Source organism: Lolium rigidum, chromosome 1 (genome assembly GCF_022539505.1).
Source record: "Lolium rigidum isolate FL_2022 chromosome 1, APGP_CSIRO_Lrig_0.1, whole genome shotgun sequence".
NCBI lineage: Eukaryota > Viridiplantae > Streptophyta > Magnoliopsida > Poales > Poaceae > Lolium > Lolium rigidum.
This window is the reverse complement of record NC_061508.1, coordinates 269,841,148-269,860,684: the sequence shown is the minus strand read 5'-3', so window position 1 is coordinate 269,860,684 and position 19,537 is coordinate 269,841,148. Positions and strand designations below refer to the sequence as shown.

Genomic DNA, 19,537 nt, shown 5'->3' with positions numbered 1-19,537 from the left:
CCTAACGTTCGGTCCCATTTACTAGGTTCCAACCTAAGGTCAAAGCTTTTGCTGCGATACCAAGCGTGGTGACCACCGCATACCACTGCATGTTGTAGTATGCCGGTCGTTGATATAACATTCACGAAGTACCATTCCGCAAATATTACATCCCTCGAGTAGTACAACGAGAACATAGCGAGGTCCATAACTCATTCATTTATTATTACAAATATCACACACATGTCGTCTTGGAGCTCCTCTTGGGTCCTAAGAGGAATACTCCTGGGTTCGAGGCGAACCCAACTTAGCTTACAATACTAGAGTCTCATTAAGTTATACATTTATTTCTTCGAGCAGCTAAATACTAAGAGTTCGGGCTGCTCGGCTACTACTACTACTCGAGATGTCTCTAGGCTTGATCTCCTCCGGAAGCCTCCCGGATCCGTAGACTGATGAGGTAGTCTACGCCTTCAACACCTCCTGAGAGGTCAGGTTCATCATAGCCGATGATCTCGGCTCCTTCATTGTTGTCGTAGTCCTCCTCCAGACGATTCAGACAATCTAAGCATGGGATTTAAGAGTGGTATGAGTACGAGCGTACTCAACAAGTTCATTATAGATAAGAGGTGTTTAATGCACTAGCTACGATATTAGACCGGAAAGTCTAATATCAATGCAAGTTTTGATAAACATTTCTTCAAGAGATTGCTTTTATTTCAAAGAGCTATGTCCGTCGGCCTTCACCGGTTTACTAGAACTTCATGGAGCTCCTTTCCGGCCGCGTTCGCGAGTTCCTCATCCCGGAACGAGGAGTGACGGGTCACGATTCTTTACACTCGCGAGAGGTGTGTTGCTTTACCCATAAGAGATCTTAACCTTGGTGCCAACCGGGCAGCTTTCCCGTCCACACTTCCTTCGGTGTGAGGCCCGGTATAAGGTCTAGCCAATCATGTTCCTCCGCTACCTCGAACACCCACCCTTTGTTGCATACCCCGACCACGGGTCCTCGTCGGTCCCATTATTCCCGTAATTTCAGGGTGGACCCCGACCACGACAACAGTTTGGGACTCGTTAACCCAAACTCCTTCGCCGGTAGCTGCAACCCATCATAGACCGCAATACCGTCGGGACTTAAGGCTTCCCCAGCCAACCGCTTGCACTTCAAGCGACAAGTGTCTACGGACTATGCCGTGGGGACTTAAGGCTTCCCCGCCCAACCGCTTGCCCCGACGGATACAAGTGTCTACGGTAGAACGCATCCGTTGATGAACGAGAGGTGGAAACACTTTTGACTACTCCGTCCCACTCCGGATCTTATGGTTAACACGGGTATTACGGCACAAGAATCACTGGCGACATTTGTTGTTTAATCCTAGATGGATATAAACCCGTGCAATGGAACCTCCACCATATCAACACAATCCATGGTTCCATTGCCCACCACCTAGTCATATTCATAGTTATGAAAGTAGTGATTTTGATTTTTATGCAATAGTGATAACCATAGTACTTTGCAATTAATTTGATAGAAATACTCAAATGACATGAGCAAGTGATGAACTTGCTCGAACACCGCAAAGTTTTGCGGTTGGAAGGTGTGGACTGACCCTTGTCCTCTCGTTTCTGAAAAATAGCATCATTGTCCGATAAGGGCAATGGTTAAAGAGGCAATTATGCATGATTCCATTTTTAGGGTTTGTTCCCCCCTTCCGATGTCGTTATTATTTCATGTAAGAGGTTAATACTAAGAATAATTTGGGGATACTTGATTTAAAGTAAAATACAACCTTGAAATGATGTCAAGGTGTTTTTAAAGTCCAAATGCATTAATGGACTTATTTTCATTATTGAAAATAATATGTGTGATTTAAATCATTATTTAAATCATCAAATTAAGACTTATTCTTCTTTGTCTTCAAAAATTCTCTTTGATATTTTATTTAGATAGAGAATTTTATGCTGATTCATTTTCATACTTTTACTTATTTTTTTAGAGCTGTATTTTATTTTATGAAATTCTTGGAAATTCTCATTTAAATGGGTATTTTGGAAATGTCCAAAATACCCCTCGGGCCCACCTGACAGGCAGCCGAACTGGTTAGGTTGGACCAGCCCAGTGGGCTCGGTCCAACCGACCCAGTCGCTTCGTCGTCCTCCTTCCCGTAACCCTAATCCCCTTTCGGCTCTCGCGACACCAAAATCGCCTCCGCCGTCGCCGCCATGCTCCGGCCGCCTTCGGCCATTATCGGCGATGAGCCGGGTGCGGATCTGGACCGCCTCTCGACGGCGGACATGGTGGTCCGCGTCGATTTGACGCTCGTGTCCACCTCGACTCTCCTCCAACGCGCTCGCGCCTCGGCCGCACGGATCCGTGAAGGTCCGCCGTTCATCGGCGTCCCTGACGCCGTGGTGATGCCGTGGAGATGCCGGCGTTGCGGTGATGTGGCGACCAGGCTTGGCTTGGCCTGGCGCCGCCATCGCCCGGCGTGTGCCGCCGTGCCGCCACGGTCGTGCTCATCTCGCTCGCTCGTAAGTTTCTCCTCCTCTTTCCTCCTCTCGTTACCTGTTCTATCTTCTTCTCTTCTCCCCTTCTTCGTCTAGCTCGGCCACGCGGCCGACTTCTCCCTGTGGAGATGCTTGCCTTGACGAAGTCGCTGCTGCTGCTACGCTTCGTGGCTTGTGCTTTGCCGGCCCGTGTGCTGTGCTAGCTGTCTGCGTTGTCTTCGGGCTAGGCATGCCGCTGCGCTACTGCTACTGCCATGCTTGCTCTAGCCTATGTGCTTGTGTGAATCGTGCTGTGGCGTGTGCTTCCTTTGATTCATGTCTCTGCTCACCCTTGGTTATATATGTTATTATCCGGCTAGGTGTTCATCTGAACACCACTAGCCATTGCTGTTGCTTGCTTGCTTATGCTGTAGCAGGCTCTAGCTCCCCTGGTTCATTACTGTGTGTGGTTCTTGTCGTTTAGCAAGAGGCGATGTTATTTATGTGATGATTATTGAGTTCGGCTCACAGTAGGTTTGGCTTGGCTTAATTATTGTCCATATACATCAATTCCTTGATGATATGCTTCTGGATACAATTATAAAAATGGTTTATGTGCTAGTCTGTGATCTAATTGTTGATAATATGTGGCTGTTTAATTCATATAATTCATGTGTGATACCGGTGGTTGATTCTAGCCTGCCTCGGCATGCTTTAGCGAGCCACGATGATCAAATGATCATTCCTTGCTTGTTGTCTGTGCCTTTCCGGTACTTCACCTGGTGTCACGTGTGACACTTATACTTGTGCTTGGTGTGTGTTAATGCTTACTCAAGCATCATCCGATGCTTGCGAGTGAGCCATTGGTTCAACTGGCAAGATGTTGGTGCTTTAGTTACTTTACTGTTTCATTTATCTGTAATTCCTTGCTTTACTAGATGGATAAATGATGTGAACTGTTTATCAGTAATGATCATATGGATGAATTTGATGTAGCTAGAGGGATGCCAACCACTGGTTGGGTACCCTAGCTCATACTGAATCCCCTGGATAATGATGTGATGTTTTGGTGCATTTCTTGTGTGGATAGGTAGCTGTTGTGACCCTAGCAGGCTCTGTCTGCTTAGAAATGGTTGCTCCTACCTGTGTTGGCTTGCTGTGATTTGGGAAATATCTCACTGGAAGAAACCATGTTGGTTTTCCGAGTACCATTATCGTTGACAACAAAAATAGACAGGATCTGTCTAATATCCGATGGCTTGCTTGGCTTTAGGTGCTAGATGATTTTGGAATGGCTAGTTAGGGATTAATCCATGCTTGGATTTCTTCGGTATTGTCACCATGCTTGACATATCAATGTTCCCTTGGTGATTTCCTTCTAGCTGATCTCCAGCTTGCTTGCACCAAAAGGCTTAGTAGCCGGATGATGATACAATCCGGGTATTCTACCCATTTTGGCTTACGTGACATATGCAAATGCTTATTTATGAGCAAACCAGTGGTTTTGCTCAGGGTTGATCTGTTTATACCTCACTCCGACTCCTAGAAATGGGTGTTGGTGTAGAGGATTTGGCTTCGAGGATTGTGATGTGAGCTTGCCCTGCTCCTCCTGGTTAGCCTGTGCTTGATTTCCTGCTTGTGCCTTGTTCTACAACGGTTCTAGTGGAACTGTTATGGATAGATTGGTTGTTTGGGAAACTTGGTGTTCTTCCTGTTCTATTTGTTCTTGATGTTCTTACCTCGGGAAGTTCGTAGTCGACGAATGGCTAGGGTTTGGCTGTGAAAAGTTTATATGTGGTGCTCCCTTGCATCCCTAGTCGACAGCTCCTGCTTGTCACTTTGGTGACTCACTTTGTGTGTGTGCTGCATGCACACAGCCCTGTGAGCAGGCTGTGTGTGTGTGTGTAGACAAGTGCTGTGCACTTGGACCTGGAACTTGACTGTGGCATGGATCAGCTCGGCAGAACTTGATCATATCTGCTCCATTCCATTTTATTTCTAACCTGCCAAGTGGCAATGCCACTTGGCCTAATGTGCTCTTTGTTGTGTGTGTGTGCAGGGATCAACCTGATGCTCCAAAGATCATGGTGATCATCAAGTTCAAGGCTACATGAAGATTAACTTATAGTGTTAGGATAGATCATTGAATTGTAATTTCCTTTTCTTTTCTTTTACTAATTATTCTATTCTTGTAATTTGTTGTAATTCCATAATTCAAATCTGAATATTGTAAAGACAATGTATTATGTGTGTGATGATCAATAAAGCCCAAGTTTTCCTTATTGAGCTTAGTGTAATAGTTGTATTACTTATTTATTGCTTAATGATAATTGTTTGATAAATTATCTCAATTTGAATTATTTGATAATCATTTGATGTTTGAATTTGAAATTCAAATTCAAATTTGGTTTGAATTCATTCAAACACTTACTTGTAATTCAATCATGCAACTTAAGATTTTAATGCAATAACACTTCTCTCTTCTCAAAACCCTAACTTAGATAAGTAAGAACAAGTTTATCGCACTCTCGAAACCCTAACCCTGTAAGGTGTCGAGAGAGAAACTTGTCCCCCTTCGATGCAATTTTTGTTTAAAAGCGCGAAATTTTCCCAGAATTTGCCATGCAATGCACATCCCTTTCTAAAAACTACCCCTCGATCGTCTCTAAACCTGGGACATTACAGTCGAGCTATGGGAGCTGGGCGCTACACGCCTAGGGCGCCTCCATCTACGGCGCCAGTGTCATCATCTCTCCCCGCACAGTTTCGCACTTCGTCTAGCAAGCCGGTGTCCAATGTGTCCAACACAAAGAGGTCCGAACCTGCTGCAAGTTCAAGTGGTTCTAGCATGTCTACTGCGCGCAACCTTGATATGGCTTGTCATATATGTGGTGGCAAGGGTCACTTCAAGAGAGATTGTCCTAACCGCAAGGTCATGATTATTAATGAGGACAATGAGTATGAGACTGGAGATGATGTTGATCCATATGCTCCAGAAGATGATGACTATGACACTGATGGTGTAGATGCATATCCGTCTGATGCTCGCACTATTGTTGTGTCTCAGCGTGCTCTTAATGTGTTGCCTAGTGCATCTACTCAGCACTGCAATTTGTTCCAAACAAAGACTTTAGTTGGTCCTGACAAGGCTTGCAAGGTTATTATTGATGGCGGGAGTTGTCGCAATTTAGCAAGCAAGGAGTTGTGTACCAAGCTGAAGTTGAAGTATCTACCGCACCCGCATCCATACTATATTCAGTGGTTGAGCGACAATGGTGAGACGAAGGTAAACCACATGGTGCGTGTTGAGTTTGAGATTGGACCGTATAAGGATACCATTGATTTTGATGTGGTTCCTATGACGGTGTGTCACTTATTATTGGGTCGGCCTTGGCTCTATGACCGTTCTGTGCAACACAATGGCCGTGCCAATACATATCACTTGGAGTTCAAGGGCAAGAAAATCAACTTGCAGCCTATGTCACCACAACAAATTGTCAATGAATCTCGTCAGAAAGTTGAAGTAAACTTGGAGGATGCACCTATAGATAGGCGAGAGAATTGTAATGTCGTGAGTGATATAACGAAAAGTGAGAGAGTGAATTCCTTAGTGCTTTTAGCCACCAAAGAAGATATGAGAGAATTTAGTGAGGATCCTACAGCCATGCCTCTTGTGCTCATGTACAGGGGTATGGTTTTGGTTTCTAACGACATGACCCCTATTCCTTTTGGTGTTTCTAATGTATTGCAGGAATTCAGCGACGTGTTTCCGGAGGAAGTACCCGCCGGACTGCCACCATTGCGTGGTATTGAGCATCAAATTAACTTAATCCCTGGAGCTTCGCTGCCCAATAGGGCGCATATCGGACGAACCCCGAAGAGACGAAGGAGATACAGAAGCAAGTACAAGCGCTACTCGATAAAGGTTATATCCACATAATCCTTATTCCTTGTGCTGTTCCTGTTATTCTAGTTCCTAAGAAAGATGGTACATGGTATATGTGCGTAGATTGTAGAGCAATAAACAACATTACTATTCGATATCGTCATCCTATTCCCCGTTTAGAGGATATGTTAGATGAATTGAGTGGTGTTGCTGTTTTCTCTAAAATTGATTTGCGTAGTGGTTATCATCAAATTAGGATGAAAGAGGGGGCTGAATGGAAAACAGTCTTTAAAACAAAATTTGGTTTATATGAGTGGTTAGTAATGCCTTTTGGTTTAACTAATGCACCTAGCACTTTTATGAGACCGATGAACCATGTTTTGCGTGATTTTATTGGCAAGTTTGTGGTTGTGTACTTTGATGACATATTAATCTACAGTCGCAATGAATCTGATCATACTAACATATTCAACATGTTTTGCAAGTGTTGCGTGATAATAAACTCTATGGTAATCTTGAGAAGTGCACTTTTTGCAAAGATAAGGTCATATTTCTGGGTTATGTTGTCTCTAAGCATGGAGTAGAAGTAGATGTGTCTAAAATTGAAGCTATTAAAAATTGGCCTACTCCCATGAATGTGAGTCAAGTAAGAAGTTTTCATGATCTAGCTGGGTTTTATAGAAGATTTGCGCCCAACTTTAGTACTATTGCTGCACCTTTGAATGATTTGACTAAAAAGGGTGTTGTCTTTGAGTGGGGCGCAACCCAAGATCTTGCTTTTGATGAACTGAAACAATTGTTAACTTCTGCACCGTTGCTTGCACTTCCTGATTTCAATAAGCAATTTGAGATTGAATGTGATGCTAGTGGTATTGGAATTGGTGGTGTGTTGATGCAAGAGGGTCGCCCAATTGCATATTTTTCGAGAAACTTTCTGGTGCTAAGTTGAACTATCCTATATATGATAAATAATTGTATGCTTTAATTAGAGTTCTTGAGGTTTGGCAACATTACTTGTGGCCAAAAGAATTTATCATACATTCTGATCATGAAGCTTTGAAATATCTGAAAGCCCAATCTACTTTGCATAAGCGTCTTGCTAAGTGGTTTGAGTTCATTGAGTATTTTCCATACATTATTAAGCATAAGAAGGGAAAATATAATATTGTTGTTGATGCTCTATCTAGGAAGAATATGCTATTAACTCAACTTGATGTTAAAATTCCTGGTTTAGAGGTTCTATGTGATTTGTATGCTACTGATCATGATTTGGCTGAACCAAATCGCTTGTGTGCTATTGGTACAGGATGGGAAAAATATCACATACATGATGGGTTATTGTTTCGAGCTAACAAACTATGTGCTCCAGAAACGTCTGTGCGTTTGCTCTTATTGCAGGAATCTCATGCTGGAGGTTTGATGGGTCACTTTGGGCGTGAGAAGACGCTACTCATGCTAGCTGACTACTTTTATTGGCCAAAGATGAGGCGGGATGTGGACAGATGCTGACCACTTTTATTGGCCAAACACAAGTCCAAGTCCAAGCTGAAGCCTCACGGTTTGTATACTCCTTTACCGGCACCTACTACACCTTGGGAAGACATTAGTATGGATTTTGTGTTGGGTTTGCCGCGTACTAAAAGAGGCCATGATTCTATATTTGTGGTAGTGGATAGATTCTCTAAGATGTCACATTTTATTGCATGCCACAAGAGCGACGATGCGTCGCATATTGCTAACCTGTTTTTTAGGGAGGTTGTACGTCTACATGGAGTCCCGAAGACTATTGTTTCGATCGTGACGTGAAGTTTATGAGCTACTTCTGGAAGACGCTTTGGAGAAAGCTGGGGACGAAGCTGCTTTTCAGCACTACTTGTCATCCCCAAACTGATGGTCAAACTGAAGTGGTGAATAGAACATTGTCACAACTGTTGACATACATGATCAAGAAGAACCTGAAGGAGTGGGAAGATTGTTTGCCGCATGTGGAGTTTGCATATAACAGGGCGGTATATTCTACCACAAAGCTGTGTCCCTTTGAGGTGGTGTATGGTTTCAAACCCATTACTCCGCTTGATTTATTGCCTCTACCCATACATGAGAGAGTTAATATTGAGGCATCCAAGAGGGCAGATTTTGTGCGAAAGATTCATGTGAAGACTAAAGAGTTGATAGAGAAGAAAGGCAAGAGCAATGCTACAAAAATGAACAAGAAGCGCAAGGAGATTTTGTTCCAACCTGGTGATATGGTCTGGGTACATTTCGCAAGGATAGGTTCCCGAAGCTACGGAAGTCCAAGTTGCTTCCTCGTGGTGCTGGTCCTTACCAAGTGCTTGCCAAGATCAATGATAATGCATACTCTATAGATCTTCCAATTGATGAGTTTGGTATCAACAATTCTTTCAATGTGGCTGATTTGAACCATATGACGGAGAAGACCTTGGAGCGTCGCGGTCGACGCCTTTTGAAGGGAGGGGGAGATGATGAGGACATCCCTACCACACTAGTACCTCCGTCATTGCAAGATGAAGATAATGCTGTTGTGAAGCTCAAGTCCAATGAAGTCAGGATTTGACCAATGACACGAGCTCGTGCGAAGCTATTTAAACAACAGGTGAACTTGTTCCTAAGTGATACTTTGACCGATGAGAACTTTATACTGCCTAAGTCCTATTACTTATGTATGATCAGGTATGAAGAAGGAGCAAGCATCGCACGAGGAGGAGAGGAGCAGCTGGACAAGAATATGGACGTGAAGCTGGACATGGAGCTGGACATGAAGACATCCCATGGACGCGCGAGGGAGGAGCGGGAGGAATGCGCGAGAGGAGGAGATGCAGTCCAGGCCGGCGCCAGGTCCGATCAGACCGGCCGTGCCGCCGGACCATCTGGTCCCAGGCCCGGTCCGACCGGCTCCGACGCCGGACCAGCCCGGTCCAAACCGGGTGCTACGCTTGTGCCAGCCGGGCAACTGTACAGGGGCTCTGGACCCCTCACCCGGTCACCACCCGGCGCCACATCCTGTTGAAACCAGATGGCCCGGTCCCAGGCCCGGTCGACCGGCCCCCAGGCCGGCCGAGTCCGAGCCTGTCTCGACCAGATCTATTCTGGGTCGGTTATTTTTGTATGTTTTTGACCTGAGGTCGTCCTGAACCCCTATATAAGTGCCCTTGACGCCCCCAAATTAGGTTTAGACCACGTTTAAGATAAACCCTAGTTCATAGTTGATTGCTTTACAACCCTATTGAATCCATACACCATATTGCCTTGATTTGGTGTAGATCCTGAAAAAGTCTTGTGTGATCTGTTGTTCCATTGGGAATTAGACGGAACTTACCGTTTCGTGGTCGGCGGCTACGTGCGCAAGTGTGTGGAGTTGCGAATATCTTGGAGGGTTGAGAGCTGTTGCATTGGCGATAGGGACCAATCGAGAGATCTCGTTGCGTCATACAAGTTATCTTCCACTTCATCATCGTGTATCTCCGCTATGTTCATCCCGTGATCATCATCACCACCGTTGCTTACTGAGAAGATCGAGCCACCCCTTATCACAAGTAGTGGACAGAGATTTGGTGCACATGGCACCAGTGATCTCTTTATTCAAAAAGTTAAAAATTATATTTTGAAGTTTTAAAAAATTATTATGTAGCCAGTAATATATCTCATGAACATGCAAATTTTCAATCGAAAAAGATGTGTAGTTTAGGCTAGACAAAAATGATAAAAGTGTAGATTGAGCATAGTGATTTCAAATCTCCAAAAAAAAAGACAGACTTTGTCATTTTTGAGTAGTATAGAATATAAAATATTTAAAATTGAGATTTTACACGCTAGTGGTATATATCATTAACTACTTTTAGAATTTTGTTTCATAATTTTCTAAAGCTTGTAAATTTTTTTTTTTTGAATTTTTAATATGCCGAAAGCACTAGTGCTCGGGAGCCAAAATGACTTTCCGCAAGTAGTAGTTTAGGCTAATTTTTCATGTTTAGTGCCGACGATTCAAAGTTCCCTCGCACAAGAAAGAAATATGAAGATTGGACTCTTCTATGTGGAGGCTTGGTGGGCCACGGCTCCTCGGCTGCTGGAGAGTTCATCTTCTTCATTTAGGTTTTTCCAGTGTTCTTTTCGACATGATGAGATGGCGGCCATATCTTGAAGTCAGAATAAGATCTTTTCCGTCCTATCCATGCTCCGGTGGTGCATCTGGTACCGACGTATGGCACGTGGAGTTATGCTTCCCACGGATCTCCTAGGATTCTGCTAGATTTTGTGTTCGTTGGTGTGATTTTAGGTGTGGCTCTTTCGATCTACGGATCTGATCTTTGACGATGGTTGTTGATCTAGTGAGTTGGTTCTCTGGGGTCTTTCCATGGCGACTTCCCATCTGCCTACTACAATAAGTTCTACGTACTACGTTAAGATTTGACAAGCTTTGGTAAAGGAGGAGCGCACAGATTCGGCTCGCGCTAGTGTATAGTCATTCTAGGTGCTTTAAAAACAAATTTATAATTTTTATTACTTTTAAATTTTTCGTGCTGCTATGAATAATTATCAATTGATCGTTGAACTTTTTCGTAATAAAACGAAAAATGAAGATTCACAAAGTTAATAACACCTACGACAGTCCATACAAAATTCGCATCATAGGTCTACAAGTAACGTACGCCTCTGCATTTCCCCTTTGAGGTCTCACGCAAGTTATACGTATATAGATATTAAGTGTAGTTTATACGGCTTCGTAAACCTGCGGCTAATCAATCCTACATCTAAGCGCAGTGCCGTCTACACTAGTAGTAGTAACAAGTAATGTATGGATCATGGAAAGGGACACGCCCCGATTTTCATTTAAAGAAACCAAGTTCTACAACTTTTACATCCAAGTTCTACAACTTTTACATCTCTTTAGGGGTTTGATGAATTCTGCTGAGGACTTATCAAGAATGGTGTATTTTTGCTTGGGTTCATCTATAAAGTATTAATCGAACCCATTCATCCGGATTTTAATAATAAATATATTTGGAAGATGAAGATACCATTGAAAACTAAGATTTTTGCGTGGTACCTTCATCGTGGTGTTATTCTTACTAAGGATAATCTTGCAAAACGCAACTGATATGGTTGTATGATACGTGTTTTCTGTCACGAAGCGGAGACATTAAATTACCTTTTCTTCCAGTGTCGGTTCACTGGGTTCGCTGGGTCTATATGGTCAATCATTCAGATAGATTCTATCTTATACCCTCCACAAGCATTGCAAATATTTTCGGCAACTGGCTAAATAGAGTGAATTCTAGGTTTAACTCTTATCAGAGTAGGAGCGATTGTCGCTATATTGTCTCTTTGGCTATGTAGGAATGAAAAGGTTTTTAATCATAAAAGTACTCCTCTTATGCAGGTCATCTACTAGTGTACGACTTTGCTCCGTTTATGGTCGTCACTTTAGCACTCGGAGAACCGCGACCTCTTTACAGAAATGTTTACACAGTTAAAGAATATGGCCAAAAAATTTATTACCCAACATGAGTGGCTGCGTAATAGGAGGATTGTGGCTCCTATGGCATGGTTGGCTGCCTACACTTTTACTAGGGTTCTTTTGTAAACGATTTGTGTGGTTTGTACTATTTTTGCGGACAGAACGACGAATGGGCCAAATTTTCCCCTATTCTAAGACAGAACGATTTTATTTTGAGTTCATCCTCTATTTTTTGTGAGTTTTGTTTTTTCAAGTATTGGTATGGATCAAAAGAGGGTTGCACGTTACCTTGTTAGCTTTGGTAGAATATAGGTGACCATGCTTGTTGGTTGCATCATTCTCCTACCTCAAGTGAATTTTACTTTTTACCATATAATTATGCATACTAGTTAAATGCTCGTGCGTAGTAACATTATTATTTTTTCCTTGCAACATGTAATCTTTACATGCGAAAATTCATGTTTTTGAACGTTACAACCACAAGATATTATAAAAATGCATAAAATTTCACCTCGTTTGAGTTATATTTCGACAACTGATATAATCAATATCGTTTGAATATAAAATACTTACTCGGCTAATTATTTTTGTATTAACTAATATCTACTTCTTGATGCTCCTTAAATGTTGTCATCGAAATTGGGGATAGTGTCTTACACTTAATTTTCATGGTACTTGAGCAAGTGCACCCAAATATTCATCCTTGGCTTGTAACTATCCCACAGAACAATACTTATCATTAGCATGAATATTCATGTGAAAAAAATTAAAAAAATCCACCATGTTTATTGGATGTATACACTCGACAAGAGCATAATATAGATTTAAAAACCATGAGTGAACTTAGTAGGGATCAATCGTGAGTTTTGTCTTATTGAAGATTAGTAGGGATCAAAAATAGACTTGTACATTGTCTTGCTCTTCCTAGCTTTGGTAGAATGAAGGTAATAAATTCTTGTTGTTTGCATCATTTTCCTACCATGAGTGAATTTCACTTTTAATTTCTAATTATGCATTTGTGACACTATTTACATAATCGAGTTTTTTTCTCTGAACAAACAGAGAAGAGAAGGTTGGACTTTATCGCGAATGATGCCCAACCATCTTTACCTATTTTGTGGCGATGCGTCGATCTAACATGCAGATCTTTTCTGACAGAACATGTCAAATACTAGAATGGGGTAAAACCATGTTCAAAACTCCCTAGATATGGTAATTCGGTAGGATTAACATTAAATAGGGTAGTATGTGTCACAAATACACAACTATGGGGTAAAAATGAAATTCACTCTCCTAATTTTATTTCATATATGGTGTTAGGAGATTGTAACCTAGCACATTATGAGTAAAACGCTTGCGAAACAAATAAATAATGTAGAGGTGATGGACATGTAGCAATTCTAATACTATTGGAGGAGCTATCATACTTAGGTGGTGGTAAATTATTAGAAATATGCACCAAGGGCCATACCTTATTATCTTCTATAACCTTTCGTAGGGGATGAAACATACTTCTACTCCCTCTGTTTTTATTTACTTCGTGTTCTGTGTTTAGCCAAAGTCAAATTTTGCTAAGTTTGTTCAAGAATATAGTAAAAAAATATCGACAACCATCATACCAAAGATACATAATATGAAAATATACTTTATGATGATTCTAATACTATAGATTTTACATTGTAGACACTAATATTTTTCTAAGCAGTGAAGCTATCGTACTTGGTTAGGGAAGTAGATGTACAACCAAATCACATAGATTCAAGTCCTCGAGGATGCAAATTTAGTTTCTTACTACTTTTTTTAGAAAAAAATCACTATAAGGAATCATGAAGCAAACATACAACACATGATAGATACCTTGACTTTTATTATTAAATTTTACATGGACTCATAGGACACAGACATGTATGTGTTATTTTTTTGAGAATTATTTATTACCAAGAACATCACTTGTTTCATTTGGAAGCACATGGTCATGGGTGCTGAATTAAAATTACCGCTTTGATTTTCCTAAATCTCACTTACTATTCAATCGTTTGGATTTTAAAAATTTACGTCCCTATCTGACAACAAACGACATGGCTAGTATACAAAATTACCAACAAATATATTGAATTAATATGTTTCAAGACTACAGTAGTAGTACTTAATCAATGTGAAAGCATTAAAAAAACAAACACAATGCGCACAAATAAACACTAGCATGCATCCCCAAATGTCTCACCAAAAGGAAACATCCAAATATTTGAGGTTCATAATTAAAAATAACAAGAAAAATCATTTATAAAATTAGATTATCTAATGTGCAAAATTAGATATCATATGCTAGTACCATGTATTAGTAATACCACATCTTGCCCAACGAACTTAGTATGAAACTGGATAGATTGTATCTGAGTGTAATTTTTTTTTTTACATATTTGGTACCACCAGATCCGGAAATGGTTTTGATCCGTGATTATCTTAATCACTCTCACTCCTAGAAGAAACTAATATATTTTCTCTGCACAATTAGAAAGCAACACATGTTAAATCATGACCATGTTAAAGTGCATGACGTTTACATGTATGAAGAAAGGGTCAAAACAAATTACGGATCCGTGGCAAGGCACGGACATTCAACTAGTTGATCTAACATGCAAGCAATTTCCAGCATAATGGCAAACTGCTTAAATGGGGTAAAATTGAGTCTAAAGTTTCCTAAATATGACATTCTGGTAAAAATTTCACTAAATTTGTATTATTTTTAATTTTTACAAAACTATTTTTTGCAAAGGAAAACCAAGTAACAACAAATGTCAGCCTTAAAGGAGATGAAAATAGAGCGTGGGACTAGAAGAGGAAACAGACAACTCGAGCTGTAGCTGTCGTCCACAGCTATGGCTCCACGGCATGGCTGAGTCACCTGCCCACAAAACAAATCCAAAATCCCAGGGTAGCACCATAAATACGTCGTCACCATTTTACTTTTCGCATCCCCCTCCGACTCCGTTGCCACCCCAGCTCCTATATACCGGGGTACCAGCCCAGCAAACAAACAGGTCGCTGACACCGGTGCCCCACCTCCCCGAGCCCCTTCTATAAATAGGGCCCGAATTTCTCCTCCATAGCCAAGCCAACCAGAGTACCAACCAGACTCCATTGCCGTCTTCTTGGACTCTGCTCCACTCCGTTACAGGACAATCGCGGTTGGGATCGGCAATCTTGTCTCCGTGCAAGATGACCATCAGCATCGAGCAGCCTCAGTTTGGTGAGATTTCTCTTTTGTCATCTCATTTGTGTGTTTCCTTTTTTTCTTTTGCTCCCTGGACACTTGCGTAGTTGAGTTTCTGTTGGTGTTTCTTGGAGATTGAGTGCACAAACAGGACACTCGAATCGGTAAGATACTGATTCAGTTCGGTTTCTTGTTGTAGATGTGGCAGCGGAGAGGAAGGTCGCCAGCGACCCGGCTGAGCTCGTGCTCGACGGCGGCTTCGCCGTGCCGGACTCCAACGCCTTCGGCCAGACCTTCAGGTAAGCAGTCATGGCTTTTGGATAACCCAAATGAGAACAGTGGTGCCTGCGACATCAAAAGTTAATCAATTGCATGCATCGGTATGCTCCAAGTAAAAGCAAGATACATTTTCTGCAAGAAATCCAGCACCGTTATATTTTCCTGTTTCATATCAACGCTCTCTTTGTGAGCTGGAGGAATACAGTCACATCTCGAAATGAAAGAGGTGTGATGTGTCGTGCGTAGGGATGTTGCAAATCCACTTCACACAACTAACAAACACCAGTTTGTCCTCCTAGCCAAAAAGAAGAGGAGAAATGACACTTTTTTCCTACCATTCTAGTGCCTCTGCTTGTAGTCCTCTCAAAACAACTTGTTTAGCGAAAACTCTGAACTTTACTCCTAGTTAAATATACACGTATTCAGAACTTTCTTTTGCTTCTCAACTTGGATTAGAGAAGCATTTTTGTTATGTTAAGCTGGCCTAGAATCTCACCGTTTGTTAGAATCACTTCTAGGAGTGCTAAACTGGTCAACCGGCCGGAAACAGTTTCTTGTTAATCTTTCGAACTTCGATACCTTGTCCCCACTCCCCCGCACGTGCTTCAGTTATACCTTCCCTGTTTTCAGAAGAATTGCGCTCAACCTTTTAAAAAACTCAAACCTTGGTCAGATTGTGTTTCTTAGAGCATCTTCAGTCGCGTCCCCCAAACCGTCCCCCAAAGCGATTTGGGGCGCGCCGGATAAAAAAACGTTCCCAGCCGCGCGCCCCAAAGGCCTTTTTTGTCCGGCGCGGCCCGATACGGTGTCCGGCGTCCCGAGCCCGTCCCCGTCCCACAGGGGACGCACCGGGCACGCCGGACACAACGAAATGAGAGGCGAGGAGGCGCGGGCCCGACCCGTCAGCGGCTCGGACGCTTAACCGCCACATACGTAGCGACGGTGCAGTTGCCAGGAAGCGGAACCGTCGCATTGGCAACCGCGTCGACGGCGCGCCAACCCCGCCGGAATGGAGTGCCGACTCCTCGGAAGAGCAACCGCGGCTCTCTTCGACTTCTGCGCCGCCGTTCATCCGCGCTCAATAAGACCCGTACGTACGCCGTACGTACGCCACCATTCATCCAAGCCTCCATCCGACACCTCCAGCCGACGATGAGCTACATCTCCCGGCTCCCGTCCGACACCTCCGGCGAGGGAAAGCCCGCTAGCCGGCGCCATTGGTGGGAGAGAGCCGGGACGCCGAGCAGCGGCGATGATTCCCCGCCGCCGCTTGACGGCGAGGAGGAATGGCCGGGCCGGGAGGAGGACGTGGAGGAAGAAGAGAGCGAGGACGCGGCGGCGGCGGTGGCCCGTGCGAAGGCGAAGGCGGCCAAGGCCAAGGCCAAGGCCAAGGCAAAGGCAAAGGCAAAGGCGCAGCCGACGAGCACCGCCGACGACGAGGAGGACTCCGACGCGTCGGGCGCCGACACCGCCTCTTCGGAAGAGGTGACGAGCAGGAAGCGCCACCGCGATGACGACGACGAGGCGGGGCCGTCAGCGAAGAAGAAGAAGTAGATAGTTTATATGTATTTAATTATATTTTCCGAAGTTTTATATATAATTTGTTTATGTTCAACCGATTTGAATATTAGTTAAATAGTTTTTTTCTAGCCAAAAAAATTATTTTAAATGTTTGGGGGCGGCGTTTGGGGGACGCGGCTGGGGAGCGACGTCCCCCAAACGCGGCACGAACAAACACGTCCCCCAAACGGCTAGATCCAGCGCGGTTTGGGGACGGTTTGGGGGACGCGGCTGGAGATGCTCTTATGATTTCAGACAAACGAAATGAACTGTACTTACCTGAAGCTGGACACCACGTTTAACTTGCAGGGACTACGAGGCTGAGTCGGAGCGGAAGGAGTCGGTGGAGGACTTCTACCGCACCAACCACATCAACATGACATATGACTTCGTGAAGCGAATGCGGGAGGGGTACGCGCGGCTGGACAAGACGGAGATGAGCATCTGGGAGTGCATCGAGCTGCTCAACGAGTTCGTCGACGACAGCGACCCCGACCTCGACATGCCCCAGATCGAGCACCTCCTCCAGACCGCCGAGGCCATCCGCAAGGACTACCCCGACGAGGAATGGCTCCACCTCACAGGCCTCATCCACGGTAACTGCATACGAACTCACCTCAAATAGTCACCGACAGACCAGCCCCACATACAAGTTTGTTTCTCATTTGAGTTGTCACGATGTGCAGATTTGGGCAAGGTGCTGTTGCATCCTAGCTTTGGAGCGCTACCCCAGTGGGCAGTCGTAGGTAACCAAATAAATCCCCTCCTGCTGCTCAATCCTGCCCAGAGCATGTGCCAAATTCAGCAGTGGCACCGGCCTGGACGGCTCCCACCCCTGAATTTCTGATGAATCATGGCAACTTTTCATCAGGTGACACCTTCCCCGTCGGCTGCGCGTATGACGAATGCAATGTCCACTTCAAGGTAAGCATTGAGCCAAATTAGGGCATATCGAAATCTTTCTCCCATTTGCCGCAGTGATTCTTGCCAAGAAAAGAGCAAACACTGATTGAGCCAATAGATGATCAGAGACTGAAGTTTTACTATGTATCTGCAATGTGTGCAGTACCTGAAGGAGAACCCCGACTACCACAACCCGGCCTTCAACACCAAGTTCGGGGCCTACTCTGAGGGGTGTGGGCTGGAAAACGTGCTCATGTCTTGGGGCCATGACGACTACATGTACCTGGTATATACGCCCTCATTCATCGCCATCGCTGTAGCATCGAAATGCAGTTCAATACTTGCATTGCACCTGCTCTGTTCTCTGAAACTGTTCTGCCCTTGTTCGTTTCAGGTTGCCAAGGAGAACAAGAGCACCCTTCCTTCTGCAGGGTTGTTCATCATCAGATACCATTCGTTCTACCGTAAGCATGCACTGTTATCTCACACCTGACAAGTTACAAGTTAAACTTCAATGTGAGGCCACTGAATTTCTCGCAATTTTTTATATACGATTCAGCTCTTCACAAGCACGGAGCCTACATGCACCTGATGAACGAGGAGGACAAGGAGAACCTGAAGTGGCTGCACGTGTTCAAGTAAGCCGACATAGATGTACCAAATCAATTTATCGATTACTTGTGAAGACAGATTTCAAGTTCACGCTGAACCCAAAATGAAATACATCTTAAAGATTAGGAAAATGCAACAACTGAACAAGCTCTCTATGCATGCTTCTTGCAGCAAGTATGACCTGTACAGCAAGAGCAATGTCAGGGTCAACGTCGAGGAAGTGAAACCCTACTACATGTCGCTCATCGAGAAGGTATTGACTGTCTTCTAGATAAGCTAATCATGGATGTTGTTTTCCAGCAACTACACTGACAGTCTGTCTAGTGTCCTGTAAACAAAATTTCTGACGCCATGCTTCCGGTCTAAATTTTCCAGTACTTCCCGAACAAGCTGAGATGGTAAAGATTGCACGGAGAGAGGGAACCGACACAACATATCACCCAAAGTTTGCTCCAACTTCAGCACTTACCATAGAAAAAAGAAACAAGGGAAAAGATTGTTCCTAGCTGTATACTATGTATTACGATGGATGTTCTCATGTCACATCCGAGTTGAGTGTGCATTACTAGTAGAGGGGACTGCACGAGAGCCATCAGCCATTTTTATTTTTGCGTACCTAATAAAAAGTTGCCGCTATTTGTTGTTTGCAAGTGTGCTCTGTTCTGCAATTTCGGAACCAAACAATTCCCTTGAAAGCCAAAAAAAAAAAACGTGTGCAAATATATTTCAGGAAATCTGGAAGTTGTCAAGGAGAGAGAGGACCTTGTCTCTTGTGAAATGTTTGCAAATTTCGCATGGAGGAAAAAGAAAATTGACACTTTAACTGTACTCCGGGCATAAAACCCGAATCCCTAATCCCGAACCCGAACCCGAACCCGTATAGCCTGAACCCGTATAGCCAGAACCCGAAAAGCCCAAACACATTTCCAGGTGTCAAATGTGATTACCCCAATTTATTTCAGGAAATTCGGGTTTCAAGACGCAAAACCCGAACAGCCTGAATATCCTGAAATACCCAAACGACGAAGGCCCGGCCCACTACTCAATTCCTAGGCACGTTTTTCTCGTTTTGCTTATGTTTCCTGCCTGGAGCAACCACGAGCCCACTTCCTAGTAATCCCCAACCAACCACGAACCCTCT

The 19,537-nt window shown here is 43.6% G+C and overlaps 1 protein-coding gene across 1 annotated transcript; it reads left to right on the top strand.

Annotated features, from left to right (window-relative positions):
- Positions 1-14,858: 14,858 nt before the first annotated feature.
- On the top strand, positions 14,859-19,046 carry LOC124694128 (probable inositol oxygenase). The gene is made up of 10 exons (XM_047227169.1): positions 14,859-15,078; positions 15,242-15,341; positions 17,191-17,477; positions 17,568-17,627; positions 17,753-17,805; positions 17,948-18,070; positions 18,179-18,248; positions 18,344-18,422; positions 18,568-18,649; positions 18,772-19,046. The coding sequence occupies exons 1-10, from the start codon at positions 15,048-15,050 to the stop codon at positions 18,796-18,798; spliced, it is 912 nt and encodes a 303-aa protein (XP_047083125.1). The 5' UTR covers positions 14,859-15,047; the 3' UTR covers positions 18,799-19,046.
- Positions 19,047-19,537: the final 491 nt, after the last annotated feature.

Coding starts and splice junctions, on each gene's coding strand:
- LOC124694128 (XM_047227169.1), top strand. CDS start 15,048: ATGACCATCAGCATCGAGCAGCCTCAGTTTG. Junction 18,249..18,343: donor CAGATACCATTCGTTCTACC/GTAAGCATGCAC, acceptor TATACGATTCAG/CTCTTCACAAGCACGGAGCC. Junction 18,650..18,771: donor ACATGTCGCTCATCGAGAAG/GTATTGACTGTC, acceptor TAAATTTTCCAG/TACTTCCCGAACAAGCTGAG.